We start from the raw sequence: 22,316 nt of genomic DNA on the forward strand, positions 1-22,316 counted from the left end.
TGAAGTATTAGTGATGGAAGACATAGGGAGTAAGGGTTGAACACGACAGGCTCACAAGTAAGCTGGCAGAGGACACTCCCTAGATATGACAGTTTCCACAGGCTGCTGTTTTCCCCATAGAGTGATCTTGTGGGTGTCTCAGAACCTCAGGCTGCTTCCCCTTTAGGATTTCTCTGTATCATCCTTGTGTCTCTGCATTACCACTTGCTGGCTGACTGCTTAATGCGCATACTCCCCTTCCAAACCCAGAGTTCCAGCATTCTTTCTTTGAGCGCCTTCCCCAGTAGGAAGCCGCACTGTAGGCACTCACAGGCCAGGCTCCCTACCTTCCCACTCAGCCTCTCAGGACTCCTGGATCTTTATCTCTCTTGTCTGTGGTAGGGTTATACACCTGTGTTAGCAATCGTTGTGGAAACATGTATATCCCATAGGTACTCTTTGCAGTAGGAAGCCTTTGACCCTGGGGCTCTCAGAATGTTTCTGTTTCAGTGTTATTTTATAATGAGGATAGGAGGAGGAAAAAAAATGCTTTGACCGCACAGAAAAGGGCAAAATGGCTGATTACAAGAGCTAAGGAGGCTGCTATTTTTAACCCTATTGAAGAACCCGAGTAATTTTAGATTAGCGGAGATTAATTGACAGTTTTGACCTCGGAGAACTGTTATATCCCTGACTGTATAGACCAGAAATCATCATTCAGGGAAATGCAGGAAAAAACAGGAGAAACTGCAAGGCTGCTCTGTGCTACGCTTGTTATTTGAGACACTTATTAAAATATACATTTTCTCTCGTTCTGCCGTATTTCACCACTAACTAATCGTCAGTAAGTTAATGTATCTTATTATGATGTAATTAACAAAAGAATTTAGTACTCAATAGAATTTACTTTCTCACAGCGTTTTAAATTATTAAGTAGATGGTTGCTGTTTATGTGCAACATGTTTCAAGTCCTTTTCTGCCTATTAAACGTTAAAACAGTTATAGGAATAATGAACACAGTACAAACGGCTCTATTAATATGAAAAAAGTAAAATATAATATATATGAAATAATTTATGATGGTGCATGTGTCCTAAATGAGAGTCTAAGTGAGGTACCCAGAAATTGTTTTTACTTCTCATTTATTTCTACTTTTTAGAAAGCTATTTAGGTTACTGAACAATGAAAAAGGGTTAAATAGCAGCTATTGTTTACACGTATAATTTTTATCCTATTACACATTCATAGAAGTTATTGATATATTGGTATAGACTCTAAAAGCATTCACTTTTCTTTCAGCTGGTTGGTTTTGTGTATGCCTGTTATGTGATCAGCCTTTCCATGGAAGAGGAAGATACCTGTAAGTACTGTAATCCCTCCCTGGGGTTCCCTCTGGGTAAGATGCTTATCCCTAAAAGCCATCCCAAGGCTAGGAAATCTTCCATATTTCAAATCTAAAATGATTGCACTTGGCAGAGTGATGTTAAAACAGAGGCAACAGAGTCAGCCTCACACAATCTAGGAGCAGTAAACAGGGACCCCCACACACACACTCTGAGCTGCTCAGGAGCATGAGGGAGCCTCAGAAGCCTGGAGGGGACAGTCAGTCACATCAGAGTGCGGCCCCCCATAGAGCTAAGCAATGCTTTTCTAGTCATTACCACTTGGGAGTGTGCTACTGGTCAAGTTTTGAAATTTGACCAACAACGACAGTAATATAATGCCTTGTAAGATTCACATGTATGTGAATCATATAAATTTGTGAAACAACAAAATCACAGCCGTTCATGCGAAATTAAAAAAAAATGAAAAGTTACTTAAAGTGACTCACAGAATGGCTCAGAAACTAAGCCATGGTTTAGCATCAAATACAAGGGGTATCATGACTCGAGGTTCTGTTTTAGAGGCGCAGGTCAATAAAAGCCATTTATTGAGCACCTGCAAATGTAGAGAGCGCTTTCCACACGGCTATCAGGAGTGCTCATGAAAGACAATAGCAAATGTTAACCAGTTTTCAAGGTTGGATCACTGTAGAAAATCACATCTACCCATGTCCACTGTTATCCAAATTGCTTAAAATGGGGCATTTAACAAAATGAGGATGCACTGCTCACTTTTATAGTGGCCCCTCAAGATCCAATTCCAAGGTGAATTTGTTGGTCCCACCAACAAATGCAGGAGTAATGCCTGAACCAAAATCCATGACAGTGTGATCTCCTTTCCGCTAACTCAACAAATTACTAGCCTTTGAGGTTAAAGGTGTCAGGTGGTGAAAGCAGGCAAACACTAGCAGCATGGTTTAGCTCACCTGGGGGATATTTTGCTTTTAATGTTAAATAGGAAAGAATTCCTAGCACCCTGTCACACTTGGAGGGGAACTTAGGGGATGATGGCTTCAGGAGTTCATTGGTTCTGCACATTGACAAAGCTAGGTACAGAAGATGAGCCCAGTGATTCAGGCCCATGCACCCTCCTCCACCCCCGCACACACACACAAGTCCACATAGCCAGGAACAATTGGTTGAACATGAATAACACCTGCACTGAGCTTTCAAAGAAGCTAAGATTCGGGTTAAATAAATACTTGAATTGCCATAATGAATTTCTTTTGTGGGGGAGTTTACAGTTTTTTAGTGTTTATATCGAGCTATATATTTTTCTCCATTCCCCTTTTATTCCCCCTCCCCCTTCTGCCCTCTCCCATGGTCCCCACACTCCAAATTTACTCAGGACATCTCGTCTTTTTCTACTTTGGTTTACAGTCTTTGTTGTTACATCCATAATTGTTGGCTTTGCTGCTTTGGCTCTGTACAGGATGGTAGGAGCACATTACTGAGCAAAACCTCTCAACTCAACTCTTGGTTGAGACGTAAAAGAGAAAGGAAGGGATTTTGGGGGTGTCCCATAGTCCCATCTGCTAACATGGCTGCACTAAGCCCTTCTTTTGAAAGTTTCAATTACATCCTATATTAGTTACTTTCTCTACTCCTGTGACCAAAAACCTGACAAGAAGCAGCCCACAAGAGGAATTGACTTTGGCTTTTGATTTGAGAAGATACAGTCCATCATAGTGGGGAAGACATGGGTACAGGAGTGACTCACAGCTGTGACAGAAGTGTGGCATGGCTAGTGATCAGAAAGCAGAGAGCTTGGGTAGTAAGTTGGGACCCACTTTTTTTTCTTTGTAATTATTTTTTGTTATTTTTATTGAGCTATATACTTTTCTCCACTCCTCTCCCTTCCTCCACCCTCCCATTCTGCCTTCTCCTATGATCCCCATGCTCCCAATTTACTTGGGGGATCTTGTCTTTTTCTATTTCTCATGCAGATTATATCCATGTATGTCTCTCTTAGGGTCCTCTTTGTTGTCTGAATGGTTTTCTGAGATTGTAAATTGTAGGCTGATTTTTCTTCGCTTTATGTCTAAAAGTCACTTATGAGTGAGCACATATTATGTTTGCCTTTCTGGGTCTAGGTTACCTCACTCAATATGTTTTCTAGATCCATCCATTTGCCCACAAAGTTCAAGATGTCATTATTTTTACACTTTGTAGTACTCCATTGTGTAAATGTACCCCATCTTCTTTATCAATTCTTTGGTCAAGGAGCATTTTGGTTGTTTCCAGGTTCTGCCTATGACAAACAATGCTGCTATGAACATAGCTGAGCACATGCCTTTGTACTCATGGTTGAGCATCTTTTGGATATATGCCTAAAAGTGGTTGTTTAGTCTTGAGGTAGATTATTTTCTAATTTTCTGAGAAATAACCATACTGATTTCCAAAGGGGCTGTACAAGTTTGTACTCCTTCCAGCAATGAAGGAGTGTTCCCTTTGCTCCACATCTTCTCCAGCATAAGTTGTCATCAGTGTTTACGATCTTGGCCATTATTATAGGTGTAATGTGGAATATCAATATTGTTTTCATTTGCATTTTTCTGATAGCTAAGAATGTTGAGAATTTCCTTAAGTGTCTTTCAGCCATTTTAGATTCATCTCTTGAGAATTCCTGTTTAGGTCTGTATCCACTTTTTATTGGATTTTTTTTCTTTTAATGACCAATTTCTTGATTTCTTTGTATATTTTGGAGATCAATCCTCTGTTTGATGTCGGTTTGGTGAAGATCTTTTCCCATTCTGTAGGCTACTATGTTGTCTTGTTGACCTTTCCTTTACTACAGAAGTTTCTCAGTTTTAGGAGGTCCCATTTATTAATTGTTGCTCTCAGTGTCTGTTCTGCTGAAGTTATATTTAGGAAGTGTTCTTCTGTGCCAATGCATTCAAGTATACTTCACACTTTCTTTTCTATGACGTTCAGTATGGTTGTTTTATGTTGAGGTCTTTGATCTATTTAAGACTTGAGTTTTGTGCATGGCAACAGATATGAATCTATTTTCATTCTTCTACATGTTGGTATCCAGTTATGCAGGCACCATTTGTTGAGCTGTAATGAATTTCTGATGAAGTACTTTGGACTACTCACCCACACATTACCCACAAAAACGGGGCCTTTTTTCTTTCTCCTCACTGATTTCTCTGGAGACTCTCACAAGATGCCAATAGTCTGTCCTGACTCGCTGCAGGAGAAAAGAAACTCTAGCCATTAGTCTTTTGTCTAATACAATGAATATAGAAGAGCATCTCCTCAAACCTTATGATTTTTAAGAGAAAGTAGGAAAAGCACAGTGACATTCAAAAAGTCTCACCTAGGCTGGATGGATAGAGCCTTTCAAACTTCTCTAAAACTGCCCTTAGAACAGTATTTCTCAACCTGTGGGTCGCAATCCTTTGGAGGTAAAATACCTTTTCATACAGGTTACATATCATATCTTTACATAATAATTCTTAAAATTAGTAAAATTACACTTGTGAAGTTGCAATAAAAAATAATTTTATGGCTGGGGGTCGTAGCATTGGGAAGGTTGAGAACCACTGCTCTAGAGCCAAGCTATAAAAGGACAGGGACTATATTGCTACTGACAGATACTGTAGGCCTATTGACTTTGATTTCGTTAATTAAGTGAGGCTTCTCTATGGAAATCCCTGAATCAGCTGACAAAATGCCATCATACTCAGATTGAGGCAGCTGTTCAGAATCCAGTCTATTAATGGTTCAATTCTAGTGCTTGCTATTGGAGCCATGCATAAAGTTACTCAGTGACATCCAGGTGTTATTGTTATGTTGCCATCAATTCCAATAATACTTAGAGTCAGAAATAGCCTGGGGTGTTCAAAGCAAAGTCTTTATGCCCAACATAACATGATAATCGAATGTAAGACAGGATGGCAGTGAAAAAGAAATTGCAAACCTTTTAGTCTGGAAGTTTTCAAGACAGAAATTTTACATTTTTACCGAAAGAAGGACCTAAGAAACAGGTGTAATTAAATTGTCCCAGAGTCCTCAGAAACAGAAGTGAGTAAAAATCTAATTTGCTGCCAATTCCCATGATCTCATAGAATATCGCAACTGCTGCCAACACTTTGTAGAATTTTGAGTCCAATAGAGTGATGTTTGTTGGATTTGACATTACCAACCCAAAGAGACGCATGTGCTCTCTAAATTGTTTTCAAAAATGTAAATACTAAATAAGGAAACAATTGCAAGCAGAGACTGTATTTTCATTTCCTAGCCACCCAGACCCAAATAATTACAAAGAAACTGTATTAATTATAACACTGTTTGGCCAATGGTTTAGGCATATTCCTAGCTACTTTTACATCTTAAATTAATACAGTTCTATTACTCTGTGTATTACTATGAGACTGTGGCCTACTGGTAAGGTTCTGACATCTTTCTCTTTTGGCAACTACACAGTGCCTCCCTGACTCTGCCTTCTTTCTCCCTACATCCAGTTTAGTTTTCACCACCTAGCTACATTCTGCCCTGCCATCGGCCAAAGCAGCTTCTTTATTAACCAATGATAATAAAACATATTCATAGCATATAGAAGAGAATCCCACATCATCAAACTTACTGGCAATTCCCATGATCTCATAGTATATGACAACTGCTGTCAACAATTTGTAGAATTCTGGGTGCAATAGAGTGATACTCTCTGAATGTGACATTGCCAATCCAAAGAGAAGCATGTGTTCTTTGAAGTGTTTTTCAAAAATTTAAACACTAAATAAGAAAACAGCATTAATAACTTTACAATGTATCTAAGTATTGCTCTGGAGAGCTCATTTTGGAAGGTGACTTCAAAGCTACCCTGCTGACACGGTATCTTGGCCAATACTCTATCATTTATCTTGATTCCTATTCAAACTAATGACATCTCCACATTGTTCAAAATATGGAGGTAAGCCTTCTTCTCAGACTGAAAGCTGCCAGCACCTTAAAAATTAATAGCAGCTCACTGCTCTCCTCTGCCCTGGTTACAGAGTCTGGAAAGCTACCATTTCAGATGGATGTTTCTAAAAGGTAGTAAACGTTTGATAAAACATTCATTTCCAACCACTCACCTTCCCAGTTACCTCTCGGCCTCTTTATTTGCTGTTTCTTATGAAGATGATGATTTCAGATCAAAGACAAAGAGATAAAAGCTGACGGAGCACTGGGTGGGGTCCATGACTTTCAACATTTGACCTAATGAAAAAGCCAACACATCTGTTTCCCTTCTGTTTTTCATTCCTTCTTTTTCATTCACCTATCAGTTTTAATGAATACTCCTCCAGTGAAACCAGCATGTTCATAAAACCCTGTTGAAGTCTTTGTGAGTTCCAGCCAAAGTGACATGCCAGCTTGTTATTGTCTTGTTGAACCTACCAGTAGGGAAGGTTTTGTTTCAAGACAGTGTGAAGATAAGGCAAACTATGCTGAAAAGAAACCACTAGTGTATGTGAGTACTAGCAGGCTTTCTGAGGATTCTATTCTAGTCTTGATCCGCATCTTGGTTTCCAAATTGCACCTGGCACATTGATTTATGGCAACCGCCAAATATCAGGGATCTGCAGGTGGTAAACTCAGTCAATTGACCTATGGGAAGGCCTGGCAGCTTAAGAAGGGCCTGAGCTACAGATCAAAGGCAGAGAGAGGACAGCAGTTACTGGATATGTCATAAGACTATTTTTTTTCTCTATATAGGCACCCAAGCACTAAAACACACAGGCCAAGCAAGACTTTCCATGGGGTCAAGATAGGGAAACCTTTCTCTCAAACAATTTTCAAAGTAAAGGCTAAAATTTCAGTGAAGCCAATCCCCAGTTGCTGCCCAATTCAGTGCAGATTTCCTTAGCTCAATCCGAACCGGGACTGTGTACATACAAGTCACAATGTGCTCTCCTCCTCAGCTCAACCTGAGCCAGGACCTGTAAAACCCAATGCTTTCTTGGCACGTTATGTGTTTTCTTTGGAAACATTTAACACAACTTTAATTTTCTACGGTCAAGGTATTTACCATGGCAACCTAATTCCCTAGCACAGTGGGCATTCTTTAGAACATACAGTTGTGTGACTTTCTCTGGCTAACTGTGAGCAAATGACTGTTTGCTACACATATAGTAGTGATGGCGGACTAAGGATGTGAGTCCACCCACGTATAGCTTGGTGAAACAGCGCCTCTGTTGGCTATTGGAGTTCCTTTCAGGGAAATGAGTGAGCAGTTACTACAGGAGCATGGGTGACTCAATTGCAGCTGCAGCACTGGAAAACCTACCCAAGCAGGAGTGGCAGTTCCTAAAAGCTGCATCCCTGGAGCTCCTGCTCAGCCACAGTGTCAAGCTGTGCAGAGCCTTGGTAAGCTAATGAGGAAGAAAGAAGACTCTGCAGTCTAGATGGTTTAGGATGGAGGATGAGGGACTTTGCAGCTCAGATGTGATCATAAGCGAATGGGGTACAAACGACAAGTTGTCCGTACCCTGTGGCACCTGGAATTCAGGATGAGCAGAAATTCACTGTAAGGTTATTAGTGGTAAAATTTAGCTGGAGCAAGTGACACATTCTGCCAGAATTTCTGTATTTCTCTTTTAAATCTGACTTCAAAAACTTAATCCTGACCCCATCTCAACTTTGATGAGTAACTGCCAGTCCAGATTCGCCAGCCACACTGTGGGCACACTGAGCCCTACTTTCTCTGTGTTGGTCCTGAGATCCTTAGTGATGCTGACAACAGCAGCTGCCTAGATGAAGCTTCACGGCGTCCCACGAGAGCCAGCCACCTGTCACGCCATTCTGTCATCTGTTTCTAGTCAGCATCTTCCCCAGGTCTCACGCAGATCAACATTGTGAGTTATTGGTACCTTAGAGAATCCTACATTTCAGAGATATTAGAATCCCTGATCCCTGCTTAGGGATGATTAGACAAATTGATGAACTCAAAGCGATGATGTGATTCATGGTCCCTTCTGTTCTTTCAAGTGCCCTTATCATCAAGACTCTCACAGAGGGCTAGAAAGATGGCTCCCTGGGGGAGAAATGAGTTCTCAGCAAGCATAAAAGTCTAAATTTAGATCCCACTACCCATGTGAAAAGCTAGGTAAAGACAAGAGTGGTTACCTTTGTGCCTGTAACTCCACCTCTCAGTGGTTGAGGCACAGGGGCGGGGCAGTGCATGTAGACAGTAGGACCACTGGACCTTGCTGGCTCCAGTCTAGCTCCACTTTCATTGACAATCCCTGCCTCAAGGGAATAAGATGGAAAGTGATGCAGCAGGGCATATATAACATCCTTCTCTGGCCTCTACACAGGTGTACACACCTGCTAACACACATGTGCATCTATGACACCTATGCGAAGACTGTCATGGAAATATTGTCACAAAGAGAATTTAAAACCCATGGGCTGGCTCCCACCCTCAAATACCCTGATCTCTCTGCATTCAGAACCATCTGTCTATCCATAACTCTGACCTCTCTGATGTAGAAAAGAAAGATTCTCTCCATCCTGTGTGGGAAGGGGATGTTTTTGTGGCTTTTATCTCTATGTCTCCAAACATGAAGGTCTGTTGCTTTTTTTTTTTACTATTCTTTCTTTTCTTCTCTCTCCCTATCACTGTTTCCTCTTTTCCTCCTTCCTCGGTTAAGAAGGCACACATTTTTAAAGAAAAAAGAAGAAAGGAGTACCTGCTGCCTCGCCCTATTTGCATACACCCTTTGTCTTTCATGTCTCTTCCTTGTGTCTCCCAGACTGACAGCCCCAATTTTTCCACCTTTTTCACAGCCATTCAGCTGCCATCAGGATTTCTGTCATGAAAACCTTATCCCAAAGGCCAGGGAGACCTTCTGGTTGACAGAGTCTCTTAGCTTTTATCCACGTTCCTTAGAATTAATGGTCACTGTTAGCCGATGGAAATTTTGTTCTTCTAGTTTACTAGGTAATCCTGTTTCCTGAGTTTTCTCAGAGTAATCTTTTCTTTTTCAACAGTGTATACTTTTTTCCTGAGTTTTCTCAGAGCAATCCTTTCTTCTTTCTCAACAGTACATATTTTACAATTTAAATGTCATTTCTAAATCTTCATAAATGTAGCGATTTTTTTCCCCTGGGATTACTACCTATAGAATTTGATTCCCCAATTCTGGCTGCTTTTGAAATGATAAGTCCTCATTGTTTTTAGAATGTTCACTAGATTTTCCTCCCTTCAGACATAGGTTTATGGTTTATCCTCATGACTCTGTATTGATGCATGTTAAAACCAGGCAATAAAACAAAATGTTTTAAGACCAAATATTAAAAGCGATATTTGGACCTTTTAAATAACAAAATGGCATATAATAGTTTTAAAAAATCTAATGTCTCAGGCTAAATGTTTAAGATTTTATAAAGACCTAATTTAATTCTTTTGAGAAGTGCCATATAAGTAACTAGCAATAAAAGGCATATATGGAACGCTAAGCTTATGTCTTTCTAGTAAGTGTTTTACTGACCACAAGCAATAATATGTAGTGCCACTTCTGGGAGCAATATTTGAACCTGGAACTGAAATGAGGTTATAGGACATGTTCATAAAGACAGAAACAGAAGTAGCGTGAGTGGCACAAGACAGGTGAATTGTCTCATAGAGCACAGCTGACTAGCTTCTCTACTTTGTCCATATTTCCCACTTAGAAATCTAGACACACACACACACACACACACACACACACACATGCGTGTGCCTTTCCCTCCTCTCCCTTTTTGTTCGTTTGCTGCTCGTAAGAACAGAAAGTCTACATTAGAGTTAATGGTCTATTTCAAGGACATCGTCCCATCCACAGTTCAATCAGTTGCAAACTTGTAGTGATTCATTCAACACCATTGTGAAAAATTTCCTATAGCTCTACAAGCTGGAGCGGAGGCTGCCTAGCTAGCCATTAAACCAATTTGTTCTTCTCCAAGGCATACAGCTACATTGTGTGCTTTAGCCTCGCACAGCTGAGTGATTGACTTCGACAAAGTGGATTTCACACCTTCCCCCTAAATAATGTCTGCTTCCAGATTCTTTCCAAATTCGTTTCCTTTGACTGTGGGACATGAACAGGCGTGGATACTTTGTGCATCATATTTAAAATGGAGGTGCCTTAGTGCCCAAGTGCCCTGGGTCTTACAGTAAAGTTGGCCATGGTATTTGAGATATTAAATGCCTCTGAGGCCCAAGGTGCTGAGAAGTATCCAGGGGTGATTGCAATGGGGAAATCCTTGAGCAAAAACCCGCTAGAGTTCTCCTGTGTGACTCAGAGAGCCCTCTAGGGCAACAGCTTTAAACTAAGACTTAAAGGATCAAATGAAACTGCAAGAGGAAGCTGGAAAAGCAGTTTTCCTGAGAGAAGAAACTGGAGACACAAAGGAAATCACTTCCTGAAAGAAGATTCCAGCCAAACCAAGTGTGGCTTCAGGGATACCCCCCAGACACAAACTGCTCCGTAGGTTCGAAGAGGTGACCCACGCTGATGGCTCAAAAAGTACAGGTTATAGTACAGGTTCAACTCAAAACTGGAGTTGAACAGGAGGACTATGGAGAAATGATCCGACTTTCCATCTGTCTTCAATTTTGTTTGATCTGTTTAAGTCTGGAGTCTGGATTCATTCACATAATCTGTTTCATTTGCAACTGAAAAGTTTCTTAGCATTTAACCTGTACTGACGTCATCATAGTTATCATTGTTGGGGATTTTCAAAAGATTCTTTCTAAGAAAACTGCCTATTTGTTGGTTTTAAAGCTGTCCTAGCAAATAAATCTAATAAAATAATCTTATACAAAAATTAAATTTCAAGTTTAAAATATATCCCTCGAATTTATTGAAATTTTTCCAAGTCCACTCAACCTAAAATTGCAAATAAAAGAATCCAATTAAAACATGAACTGGCTCTAAAGGAGTGTCTCTCTTATGTACATAATCTGTAAGGTTATATTAAGAGTCACAATTATTTTGCATACTCAGCTGATATAAATCCCAGTTTAGAGTTAATAGGAGACCACTAATGCTATCACATACCTCTCTCTCTCTCTCTCTCTATTTCTGTGATCAGACACTATCGATTCAACTTCTAGCACATGAAAACTGACATATATCTTCATGATCAGGAGCATTCAGGTAGAAAGCAAGTGAATGCTATCCTTCTATGACTAGATTTAAATAATGTGTACGTACTATAATATGTGTACATGTGTGTCTGTGTGTTTATATGTATGTGCATACATATTTGTTAAAACAAAGATTCTCATACCACATGCAACAACTATGACTAACAAAACAGCCAGAGCACCAAGACTTGAGTAGATGGAGACAAACATATTTGCTCTACTCAAATCCCCTTTGGGGTTCATTTTAGAGTTGCCACCACTTTAAAACACTTCAGTATCTTCCAGCCTAACTTGACCACACTTGGTTGGCATTCTGTTTGATTCATTTAACCATACCACTGGCATTCTGCATTGCTCCATTTCCCAGATAGGATGCCAACTGTTATAGATATTTCAGTGTTTGATTAATCTGCATTTAACTCATAATATCTTTTCTTGTCCTGGGGGTCATCAATCTGCCAAGATGTGAAAGCATTTATTGTTCTGACCCAACATGTTATTTAGTTTGGGATGTCTAAACTAGGTCAGATAGCTAATCTTTCGTGGATTTATTGATCTGTTCATTCAAGGAATAGACATTTAGGGGCATCTGTGTGGTAAGCCACAAGATACAGCGATGAATGGAAGAACTTAGCCATTTCCCAGGGGGTCTTGCATCCTAATAAGTAAGCCAGGCCTGTGCACATACAGAACAGTGGAGAGAAGATGATGTTATACCAAGTGAATCAAGCGGTCCAAGAAATGAACAGCGGCTGTGATATAACTGAATCAAGCATGGATGTGCAGGGCATGTGCCTTGTCAATATGCATGGGATACCACATCATCAGGAAAAGAACAAAGAAAGCACATTTCAATGATAGGTCAGTCTGTGAGGGACATTGAAGTCTTTTGACACCAGCAGTTTCCAAACCTTTTCATATTTGCCACTCAGAGAATATCAAAAATTATAATTACCCAGTGCATAAACAACTCTTCTCCTAGTAAGAAATGGGTATCCCAAAGGGCTAGTTGCTATCTATCCCAACGGTCAGCTCTCACAAAATCAACACATGCTTACAAACTCATGCATTCACACAAACACATTTAGACACATACATAATACGTGCATATATACATGAGAGCATACATACAAACAAATGTACACACATATATATTCATGCACACACACATGTACACACATACACATGTACCAAATATACAAACACCCACGCATACACAGACATGTCAGAGAGTGAGGGAATTAGCGTTCTGTCACGACTGCACCCACTCAGGCCGTACGACCTGGGATGTTCAACTGGATGGTGTGAGGTGGTAAAGGGATTTAATCTTGAGAATGATCGGGTCAGATTCAATTTTCTTGGAAAAGTAATTCACCGAGAAAAGGATTTATAAGAGAAATCTCAGTAAAGAAATAGCACTTTAGATGGAGATTGTCCTGGGAAATGGAGAACCAAAAGTAATGATTTGGTTATAAAAAAAAAAAAAGAAAAAATAGTGTTTCAAAGGAGAAACGTCTAACATTGTAGAAGCAGACAATAAAAAGGAATTATAGAGAGACTTCAAAGGCAGCAAGTATTTGTCACTTGATTTATAGAAGAAAGTAAAACACTGGCTAGTCATAAGCAAGAATGATAAAAATGGATTGGGTAAACCAGGGTAACTGTAAGAAAATACCTTACAATGGGGCAAGAATTCACTTAGAGTTGTTGAACAAATTTTGGGACTGTCTTAAGCTTTGTACTTTTTGGAATATTATTTTTATTCCTTTCAGCCGTTCTCTTTTGCTTCATTGACCTCAAAGAGGTTCTAGAATTTATTAGTCCATTATTTAAGTATCACACACTCTCAGGAAATTCTAACATGGAAAGAAACTGTCAGCAAAGAATGCCAGACAGACTTTGTTCCGGAAAACTGAACTCACAAGGGGAACAAGAGCCAAAAGCAGGCAATAAAAATGCAGGGAAGCACCAAAAACAGAGATGTAGGTTTCGTTTTTTATAATTGTGCTTTGTCTAGAATAAAATGTTGCTCCTTATGAGCCCCTTAATACTGGCCAGTCTTTGGTCAACAGTAAATATGAACAAACAGTAACTGACACAATGCAAAAACTCACTGTACACATTGCCATTGGCAACCATCCCATCTGGTTATTAAGCAGCTGATTGAAAATTGGCTGGATAAAGACATTTCTACCCTTATGAAACAGAGCGCAACTAGTGCAGCTCTCAAAGATGAGAAAGTTCAGAAAGGACAGAATTGCCATTAAAAATGAGCGTTGCAGAAGAAGAAAAAACTTATTAGTAAATGGGATAATGTTTGCTTATGGTCTCAGCAGTTGAGAGGCAGAGGCAGGGGTCACCTCCTAAAGGTAATCCTCATCTGTGTAGGCTAGTCTGGTCTACATAAGCTTTGTCAGGAAAAGAGAGAAGGAAAAGAAATCGATAATTGTTCTTTTCTAAATACTAGAAAATAAACACTCAAAGTGTGTGTGTTGCCCTGAGATAAGGAAGATGTGAGCAGCTGTGTTACTGGCGTCGTTATAAGGACGAGAGGGCTCTTGCAAAACAAAGCCGCAAGCAAAGGCAGCGAATAGCAAATGCTATCATTAAAGCAGCTTACAGGGACCCTGAGCAGCATCCCAGATGCAAGAATCAAAGATGACATACTAAATCATTCAAGGTCTAGGGGATCCTCCAGGAATAACGGCAATAAGCATGTCCCTGCATCTAAAGGAATAACACTGGAAATATTAAGAAAAAGTCACTGTGTGTCACACAAAGCAGACATATTCATCTGAAAAGCATCCCATGGAGTCACATAAAATAGGAAGAACAGAGCGCCCAGCCCCTCAGAATTCACGCTACTGGGGAAGATAAAGAGCAGAGACAAACGTCAGTGCCAATCAAAAAGGAAAGGAAAGGTGAATGGAGCCATGTCATAGACACTCTGGCAAGTTCCATACCATCCACCCCCACCCCCAGCAACAGCCTACAGAGAGCCTGCACGGCTCCCATAGGTGACCTGAGGCCACAAATTCATCAACTGAGTTTTGTCCTGTCGTTTCTTGAGCAGAGTTTAAAGGGAAGTAAGTGTACATTTCCAGAATGAAGCCATTCATAGAAGGCATCAAAACATGTCTGACAAGTGATTTTCCACCTTTCCAAACGTGAATATTCCAACCACAAGCTCAATGCAGGTTCTATCAGGACACGGTCTTCCCCGAAGGAACAAGACAGCATTGCTGTGATTTTTACAGATTCTCATGTAACCCCAAGCTAAAGAAAATTTCTAAAATATGATAAATCAATGGTGGAAGAAAAGTGTGTTATTAAAAGAAGCACACTGATAACCTCTGCGGTAATGTTGCAAGACAGGGCTTTGAGACTGGGTCTTTTTTTTTTTAATTTTTTTTTTTTTTTATTTTCGAAACAGGGTTTCTCCGTAGCTTTTTGTTCCTGTCCTGGAACTAGCTCTTGTAGACCAGGCTGGCCTCGAACTCACAGAGATCCACCTGCCTCTGCCTCCCGAGTGCTGGGATTAAAGGCGTGCGCCACCACCGCCCGGTGAGACGGGGTCTTAAGAACAGTGAATGTCTTTGTCAAAAGAGAAGATGACTAGAGATCAAGCCAGCCTCTTCAGGCCTGTTCTGCCTCTAACACCTTCTCTTTCTCATTTTCTCACGGCCTTTCCTCTTGTATGGGGATTGTGAGGCAATACAAAAGTCCTTAGCAGAAGCATCCAGGTTTGTCAACTAAAAATTCTTTCTCATTGATTATTCAGTCTCAGGTACTCTGTGATAGCAACAGAAAGCCAGTGTGTGTGTGTGTGTGTGTGTGTGTGTGTGTGTGTGTGTGTGTGCCCTGTTAAGAAGACTCTGCATTTACCTGAGGGGAACTCCCTCCCCTGCTATAAAGACCATTTCTCTCTTACTTTCTCTTGTCTCATTTCCCAGTGTAAGGAAAACCTAAGAATACCAGCCAGAGTGGGGATGTGACCTGATTCTCTGCACCAAACTGCCACTGAGGGCAGCTGAACCATATCAGAGCACACATCAGAACCGGAAGTGGAGAGGGATGAGATGGGAGTGGCAGGAAGCCATAATGTTGTACACTGGGCTCAAGACACGGGCAGCTTTTGGCACCCTGTCCTACACTATTCCAGCTAGAGTTGATGCACTGTGGCACGTTTTGTTAGCTCTGTGTGCTCCTGTGTTTCGTTTTGTGTCCTTGCTGGGAAGTGAAAGACCAGAAGCTCCCGGAGTCAAATCGAGAGCGATGGGAACAGCCATGAAGATGGTATTATGTCATTTCCTTATCTCAAGCCTTGTAGGGGGGTCACGATGTTTTAGGCAGCAAAGCATCCCATCACTGCCTGTGAAATCCTCAATGTTGTAGGACATTGTCAAGTTCCCGTGCAAGGCAGACACAGCAGCATAGTGCCCACATGCCCTTGGAGTGCTGTGATTGCCAAGCCCAGAGCCTTGGGTTAGCACAGCAAGTTGTGCCTTTAGGAAGCTCAGATTCATCAGACAGAAAAAAGTGGCAAATTAGTGACAGTGTAGAGTTTTGTGTTCCCTGCTAACACTAGAAGAGTTACATTGCCCCTGGCTCTGGAATAACTGGTCTCTCCTAAAAGCCCCTCTTTCTGGTAGGTGCTGTGCATTATCTTTGCATGAACTGAATGGGCATCAAGCTCCTGCCCATCTTTCTTTCACCTCATAGAACAAGAAAATTGCAATGCAAGTGAGGAATAGTGATGAACCAGAAGATAAAGTTAGAATAAATATTTGGGACTGGGGTAGAGCATAGTGACAAACACCTTCCTAGCTTGCAAAAGGTTCTAAGTTCTACATTTGATATCACACACACACACGCACGCACACACACACAAGAATAATAGTGCTGGATGGTGGTAGCACACACCTTTATTCCTAATATTCCTAATATTCGGGAGGCAGAAGCAGGCAGATCTCTGACTTCAAGGCAAGCCTGGTCTACAGAGTGAGTTCCAAGACAGCCAGGGCTACATAGAGAAAACCTGTGTTAAGAAAACAGAAAACAAATAAGCTAATTAATTAATTAAAAACAAGGAAGGGAGGAAGGAAGAAAGAAAGAAGGAAAGAAAAGGAGCAAGGAAGGAAGGAAGGAAGGAAGGGAGGGAGGGAGGGAAAAAAAGGAAGAAAAGAAAGGGGAAAAAGGAAAGGAAAGGAAAGCAAAGCAAAGCAAAGCAAAGCAAAGGATAATAATAATGAACCTAGTAACTGGTCCTCAACTTCCTGAATTTTGTCTTCTCTGAGCTAAACACAGTGGTACAGGAACTCACCATCCCTTAATTCCCTGACAAGGCAACAAGCAGTGTGGCTCAATCTGAAATAAAATGTTTTCCTTCTGAGTAATTATTGGTAAATACACTTAAAACTGGGACACAAAGAAGCGCTGGACTGCTTCCTAGAAATGGCGCGTTTCAGCACTAGGCTGTAGCACAGTTTCAGGCTGGAGTGTAAATGAGAGGCATAGGATTCCTTATCTGACAAGCCCCTCAAGCACTAGAATTTTCTCTTTCCTTCCCTTAAGTCTCGTCAGGCTAAATGACTAGAGTTTAATAGACATGACCGTGTAAGTTTTCAGGCTATATCACGGGAAATCACACAGATTCTGCTGGGCTCTTTCTCTCCGGTTGTTAGCCCTTGGAATTCAACTACCATGCTTCAGGACAGCCCAGGAGAGGATGCTGTTGGAAATAATGCATTTCCCAGCCTCAGCTCAGCCAAGCAAAACAACATCCTGGACCAACTTTCCAGCCAGGTGAATAAGTCATCTCAGAAGTTGGTCCTCTGACTCCCTGCACAGAGCCCCTAGCTAAGACAGAGTGGATCCGAAATGAGCTTTCCTGCTGAGCCCCAGCTGTCAGTCATGAGCAAATGTTTTTAAACTCGTCCTATAGAGTATGCTATCACTTACTAACATGCAACTACCACCAGCCAGCAGTATATGAGCGTACCTTTACTCAGAGGCTAAATGATGCTCCATAGTCCCAAAGCTGAAAAGTGGCAAAGCTGGAATTCAAACCAGGACCAGTGTGATATGTAAAATGAAGTCATGAAGATAATGTGAGAGTTTTACCCTTTTTTGTGACTTGTGGTTCTTAAAATCAAAAGAAATTTGAATAAAATATAATGAAATATTTACAATCTGCTTAATTTTAAGATCTGCCATAATGGAAGTACAAAAAAATCTGTTCCTTTATATTGATATTTTCTGGGCATTGTAAGTATACGTATTTACAAATACGTATATATTTGATATATATTTTGATATATTTTCAAAGATGAAAACAAAAAGAACTTCTCAAATTCTTAAATATGCCTAGTTAAAACCAAGCATGTCTTTTGTTAAAACTCAGAGATGAGGCTGTGGAAACCAAGCTGGCCAAGAGGCTCTTCACCTTCCTCAAGGATCGCCTAAGCAAAGGAGCTGTGCTGATCATGTAGCCATGGGAGCCTCACTAGCCGTACGGGCTTCACTGTAATCATACCCTCATGCAGCCCCTGCACCAAGTGTGCTGCCATGATTAACCAGGCCACATTCTTCAACTACTCAGTGCCTGTTCATGATAACGTCAATTTGCCCAATGCACCCAGATAAGAACCCCCAAGGCCAAGCCTAGAATGATTGAGGAACCTATGACTGCTTCCACAGATGAAAGGGGCTCCCTCCTCTATGACCCCCAATAAAACTTCTAGGGGAAAACTCAGACATAAAAAGTGAATTAAAATACAAATTGCCATACTTTATAAAATGAGAAATACAATTAACATGATATCTTGAAAATAAAAGAAAAACTTGTTCCTGGTTGCCCAACTCTTTTTACATATATTCTAAGCTTTTGGTTCAGAGGAAATTTGAAAATCCAACGAGATACAGATGCAATGAAAAATGGAACTCCGGCTCAGAAAGGAAGAAACATATATCAATAGCACCAGAAGTTTCTCCCTGAAGAATGAAAAGCATCAAAGCCTGCATGGCCTCTGAGAAGCCCAGGAGAAACTTTTCCTATAACCCTAAAGAACTAGCTTTCCATTATCAGATGACATGCAATGAATTATTGCTCACACTAAGCTGCTGTGTTCATTACCAAATATCTTGTGCATATTCTATGCTGAACACGGAGGGTAACGCACGGCATCTAGTTTATATTCTTCACTTCTGTGTAAGTGAAGCTTGCAATGGCTGAACAAAGATGACTCACTTAATATCATGGATAGGAGCTTCATTCATGACCTAAAGTGCCCTTTAGATGAATCGAGAAGTCACAGCTGGTCATGAGCACAAACGTGAGCACGTACAATGAGATAAGTTTCCGTGAAAAAGGGCTGGAGTTCATTCAGTTGGCCGAGGATCTCGTCAGGGTAACCACAAAGATATTCAATTACAAGCAACATTAGTTCTTCCAGGAACGCGCTTAGCTGTGCGATTGAAAATTGGCACCGGAAGTGAATTTGAAGGATTGAAAACAGGGGCCTTTCCTGGTCCTGGTCTCTCCCTATGAGACCCATGATAGCAATGCATCAGTTTCTGGGAATGGAAGAGACAGTGACGCTCTGAATTTCTAGAGAGTGGATGCCAACTCTAATTGTGCTAATTTATTGCTAAAGTGCATGTCACACTTCTGGGATGTAATAACCAGAGTACCCAGAATTCAGCCTCAACGCCCTGCAGCTCCCTGGCAAGCTGTGGCTGACTGCTGCCTGCGACCCACGCTCACCCTTTATCCTACAGTTCCAGGATGGCGTTTCGCTGTTGTGGCTACAGATTTCCAATGTTTTCGGCATTCAGACCCTCCTTGTTTAATACCTTTGGAGTCCTGGTCATGCTTCCCTAGTTCTGTTTCACAGAAACTCATTCCAGCCTTTCTACAGACTGCAGTTCTTCCAATTCTCTCTCACCAAGTACATCTGAGAACGCATCCTTCCCTTCCATTTTTAGCAGGTGAACGCAACAGCCTTTCTGCAAACTTCTTCTGAAGCTGGAGCTTTTCCCACTAAGTCATCTCCAAACCTTCTGTTAAGTCTCCTTTATAATCCCTTCATTGCCTTGTGCACTTTTGAATGGGTCAGAAGCATGTGGTCCTGTAGGCTGCCACTACACATAAGCCACACTGCTGGAACTAATCCATAAAGAATTTCTGGTATTTTCACCTTCATTACCTCCTACTCATTCTGTGCTTGATTTCTTTATAGTCTTGTCTAGTTATATATTATTTATGGCTTACGACATCTTTTTTCAGAGATTTGAAAGTTTTCCATTACTCTGGAATAGTACCCCATCTGGATAAACTGCATAACCATATATCCTGGTTTGTCTGAAAAATCCCTGTTTGCTGTTGGCCTGGCATCTTATCTAACACAAACTTTGTCTTAGATTTTTTTTAAGCTTTTGAATAAGTATTAATAATTGTGTCTGAAGTCTTTGGAAGAAAAAGTGAACCATAGTCTCTAGCTCTCTCAAAATCTCATCGAGACATGAGATGCATATATGGAAAATAGAATTCTCCTTTAAACACATGGCTGTATCTGTAAGAAAACTAATAATAACACTGTCTTCAGAGCTTAAAGAGTAAAGAATAGTTGGAAGTTTTTCTTTCAAGGAATAATGAAGCTAGTCGCTGACTGTAAATATACATGCTTAAACAGAGAGGCTGGAGAAAGTCAACCCCTCCCTGGATATGATAGAATGGAGAAGCCCAGTAGTCACAGGCCCTACTAGCAAGCTTCAGCCCACTCCAGCAGATCAGCTTTACTTCGAAGAGAAAGTGCAGAAGTTTAAACACCCATTTTGATACACTGGTGAAGAAATTTCTCAGAGTTGAAATAAGGAGACCAGTTTTACATGTCAGTTGACACACCAGTTTGGGGGTTTGTTTGGCTGGCAATTCAATCCATTGGATCACAGTAAACTAAAATACTGTTATGATAAGTGCTGGTATATTAAATGCTGTAATAACTCAGCACTAAAATTTTAAAGATGCATTATTGGTGTGGAAGTAATAGAAATTTATAGTTCTGATAGAACACAATAAATAGGTAAAAACACAAAATAGCACTCTTCACCAAATTAAGAAACAATTATAAAGCATATACATTCTAAATAAAGTATATTTAGAATCAAGGTTCACTGGTGCTATATAACTTTATAACAATAAAGTTGCAGTACTTTACCCATGAAAATAGAAACTTTTAATTTTCAAACTTTATATACTTGCATAAATAAATATACTACTATGTTTTTTAATTTATGTATTTATTAACGATTTGTCTCTTCCCCGCCACCGCCTCCCATTTCCCTCCCCCTCCCCCAATCAAGGCCCCCCCTCCTCAGCCCGAAGAGCAATCAGGGTTCCCTGCCCTGTAGGAAGTCCAAGGAACCCCCCACCTCCATCCAGGTCTAGTAAGTTGAACATCCAAACTGCCTAGGCTCCCACAAAGCCAGTACGTGCAGTAGGATCAGAAACCCATTGCCATTGTTCTTGAGTTCTCAGTAGTCCTCATTGTCCACTATGTTCAGCGAGTCCGGTTTTATCCCAGGCTTTTTCAGACCCAGGCCAGCTGGCCTTGGTGAGTTCCCAATAGAACATTCCCATTGTCTCAGTGTGTGGGTGCACCCCTTGCGGTCCTGAGTTCCTTGCTCGTGCTCTCTCTCCTTCTGCTCCTGATTTGGACCTTGAGATTTCTGTCCGGTGCTCCAATGTGGGTCTCTGTCTCTGTCTCTGTCTCCTTTCATCACCTGATGAAGGTTAATATTCAGGAGGATGCCTATATGTTTTTCTTTGGGTTCTCCTTATTTAGCTTCTCTAGGATCACTAATTATAGGCTCAATGTCCTTTGTTTATGGCTAGAAACCAAATATGAGTGAGTACATCCCAAGCTCCTCTTTTTAGGTCTGGCTTACCTCACTCAGGATAGTGTTTTCTATTTCCATCCATTTGCATGCAAAATTCAAGAAGCCCTTGTTTTTTACTGCTGAGTAGTACTCTAATGTGTATATATTCCATACTTTCTTCATCCATTCTTCCATTGAAGGGCATCTAGGTTGTTTCCAGGTTCTGGCTATCACAAACAATGCTGCTATGAACATCGTAGAGCATATACTTTTGTTGTATGATAAGGCCTCTCTTGGGTATATTCGCAAGAGTGGTATTGCTGGGTCAGGGGGTAAGTTGATCCCGAATTTCCTGAGAAACCGCCATACTGCTTTCCAAAGTGGTTGCACAAGTTTGCATTCCCACCAGCAATGGAACCCCTTTCTCTACAACCCCTCCAGCAAAGGCTATCATTGGTGTTTTTTATTTTAGCCATTCTGACAGGTGTAAGATGGTATCTTAAAGTTGTCTTGATTTGCATTTCCCTGATCGCTAAGGAAGTTGAGCATGACCTTAAGTGTCTTTTGGCCATTTGAAGTTCTTCTGTTGAGAATTCTCTGTTCAGTTCAGTGCCCCATTTTATAATTGGGTTGATTAGCCTTTTACGGTCTAGTTTCTTGAGATCTTTACATATTTTGGAGATCAGACCTTTGTCAGTTGCGGGGTTGGTGAAGATCTTCTCCCAGTCAGTGGGTTGCCTTTTTCTCTTAGTGACAGTGTCCTTTGCTTTACAGAAGGTTCTCAGTCTCAGGAGGTCCCATTTATTCAATGAGGTCCTTAATGTCTGTGCTACTGGGGTTATACGTAGGAAGTGGTCTCCTGTGCCCATCTGTTGTAGAGTACTTCCCACTTTCTCTTCTATCAGGTTCAGTGTGTTTGGACTGATATTGAGGTCTTTAATCCATTTGGACTTGAGTAT

At 40.8% G+C, this 22,316-nt stretch overlaps 1 protein-coding gene across 1 annotated transcript in view; it reads left to right on the forward strand.

Moving 5' to 3' along the window:
* Nkain3 (sodium/potassium transporting ATPase interacting 3) overlaps positions 1-22,316 on the forward strand; it is a 657,293-nt gene that overhangs the window by 608,487 nt on the left and 26,490 nt on the right. The window contains exon 5 of the mRNA XM_041667306.1: positions 1,279-1,339. Within this exon, the coding sequence (XP_041523240.1) occupies positions 1,279-1,339 (61 nt within the window). The remainder of the gene's footprint in view (positions 1-1,278; positions 1,340-22,316) is intronic.

This window comes from Microtus oregoni, unplaced genomic scaffold, assembly GCF_018167655.1.
Source record: "Microtus oregoni isolate MIOR12 unplaced genomic scaffold, Mior012 000017F_ref0000208, whole genome shotgun sequence".
Lineage (NCBI taxonomy): Eukaryota > Metazoa > Chordata > Mammalia > Rodentia > Cricetidae > Microtus > Microtus oregoni.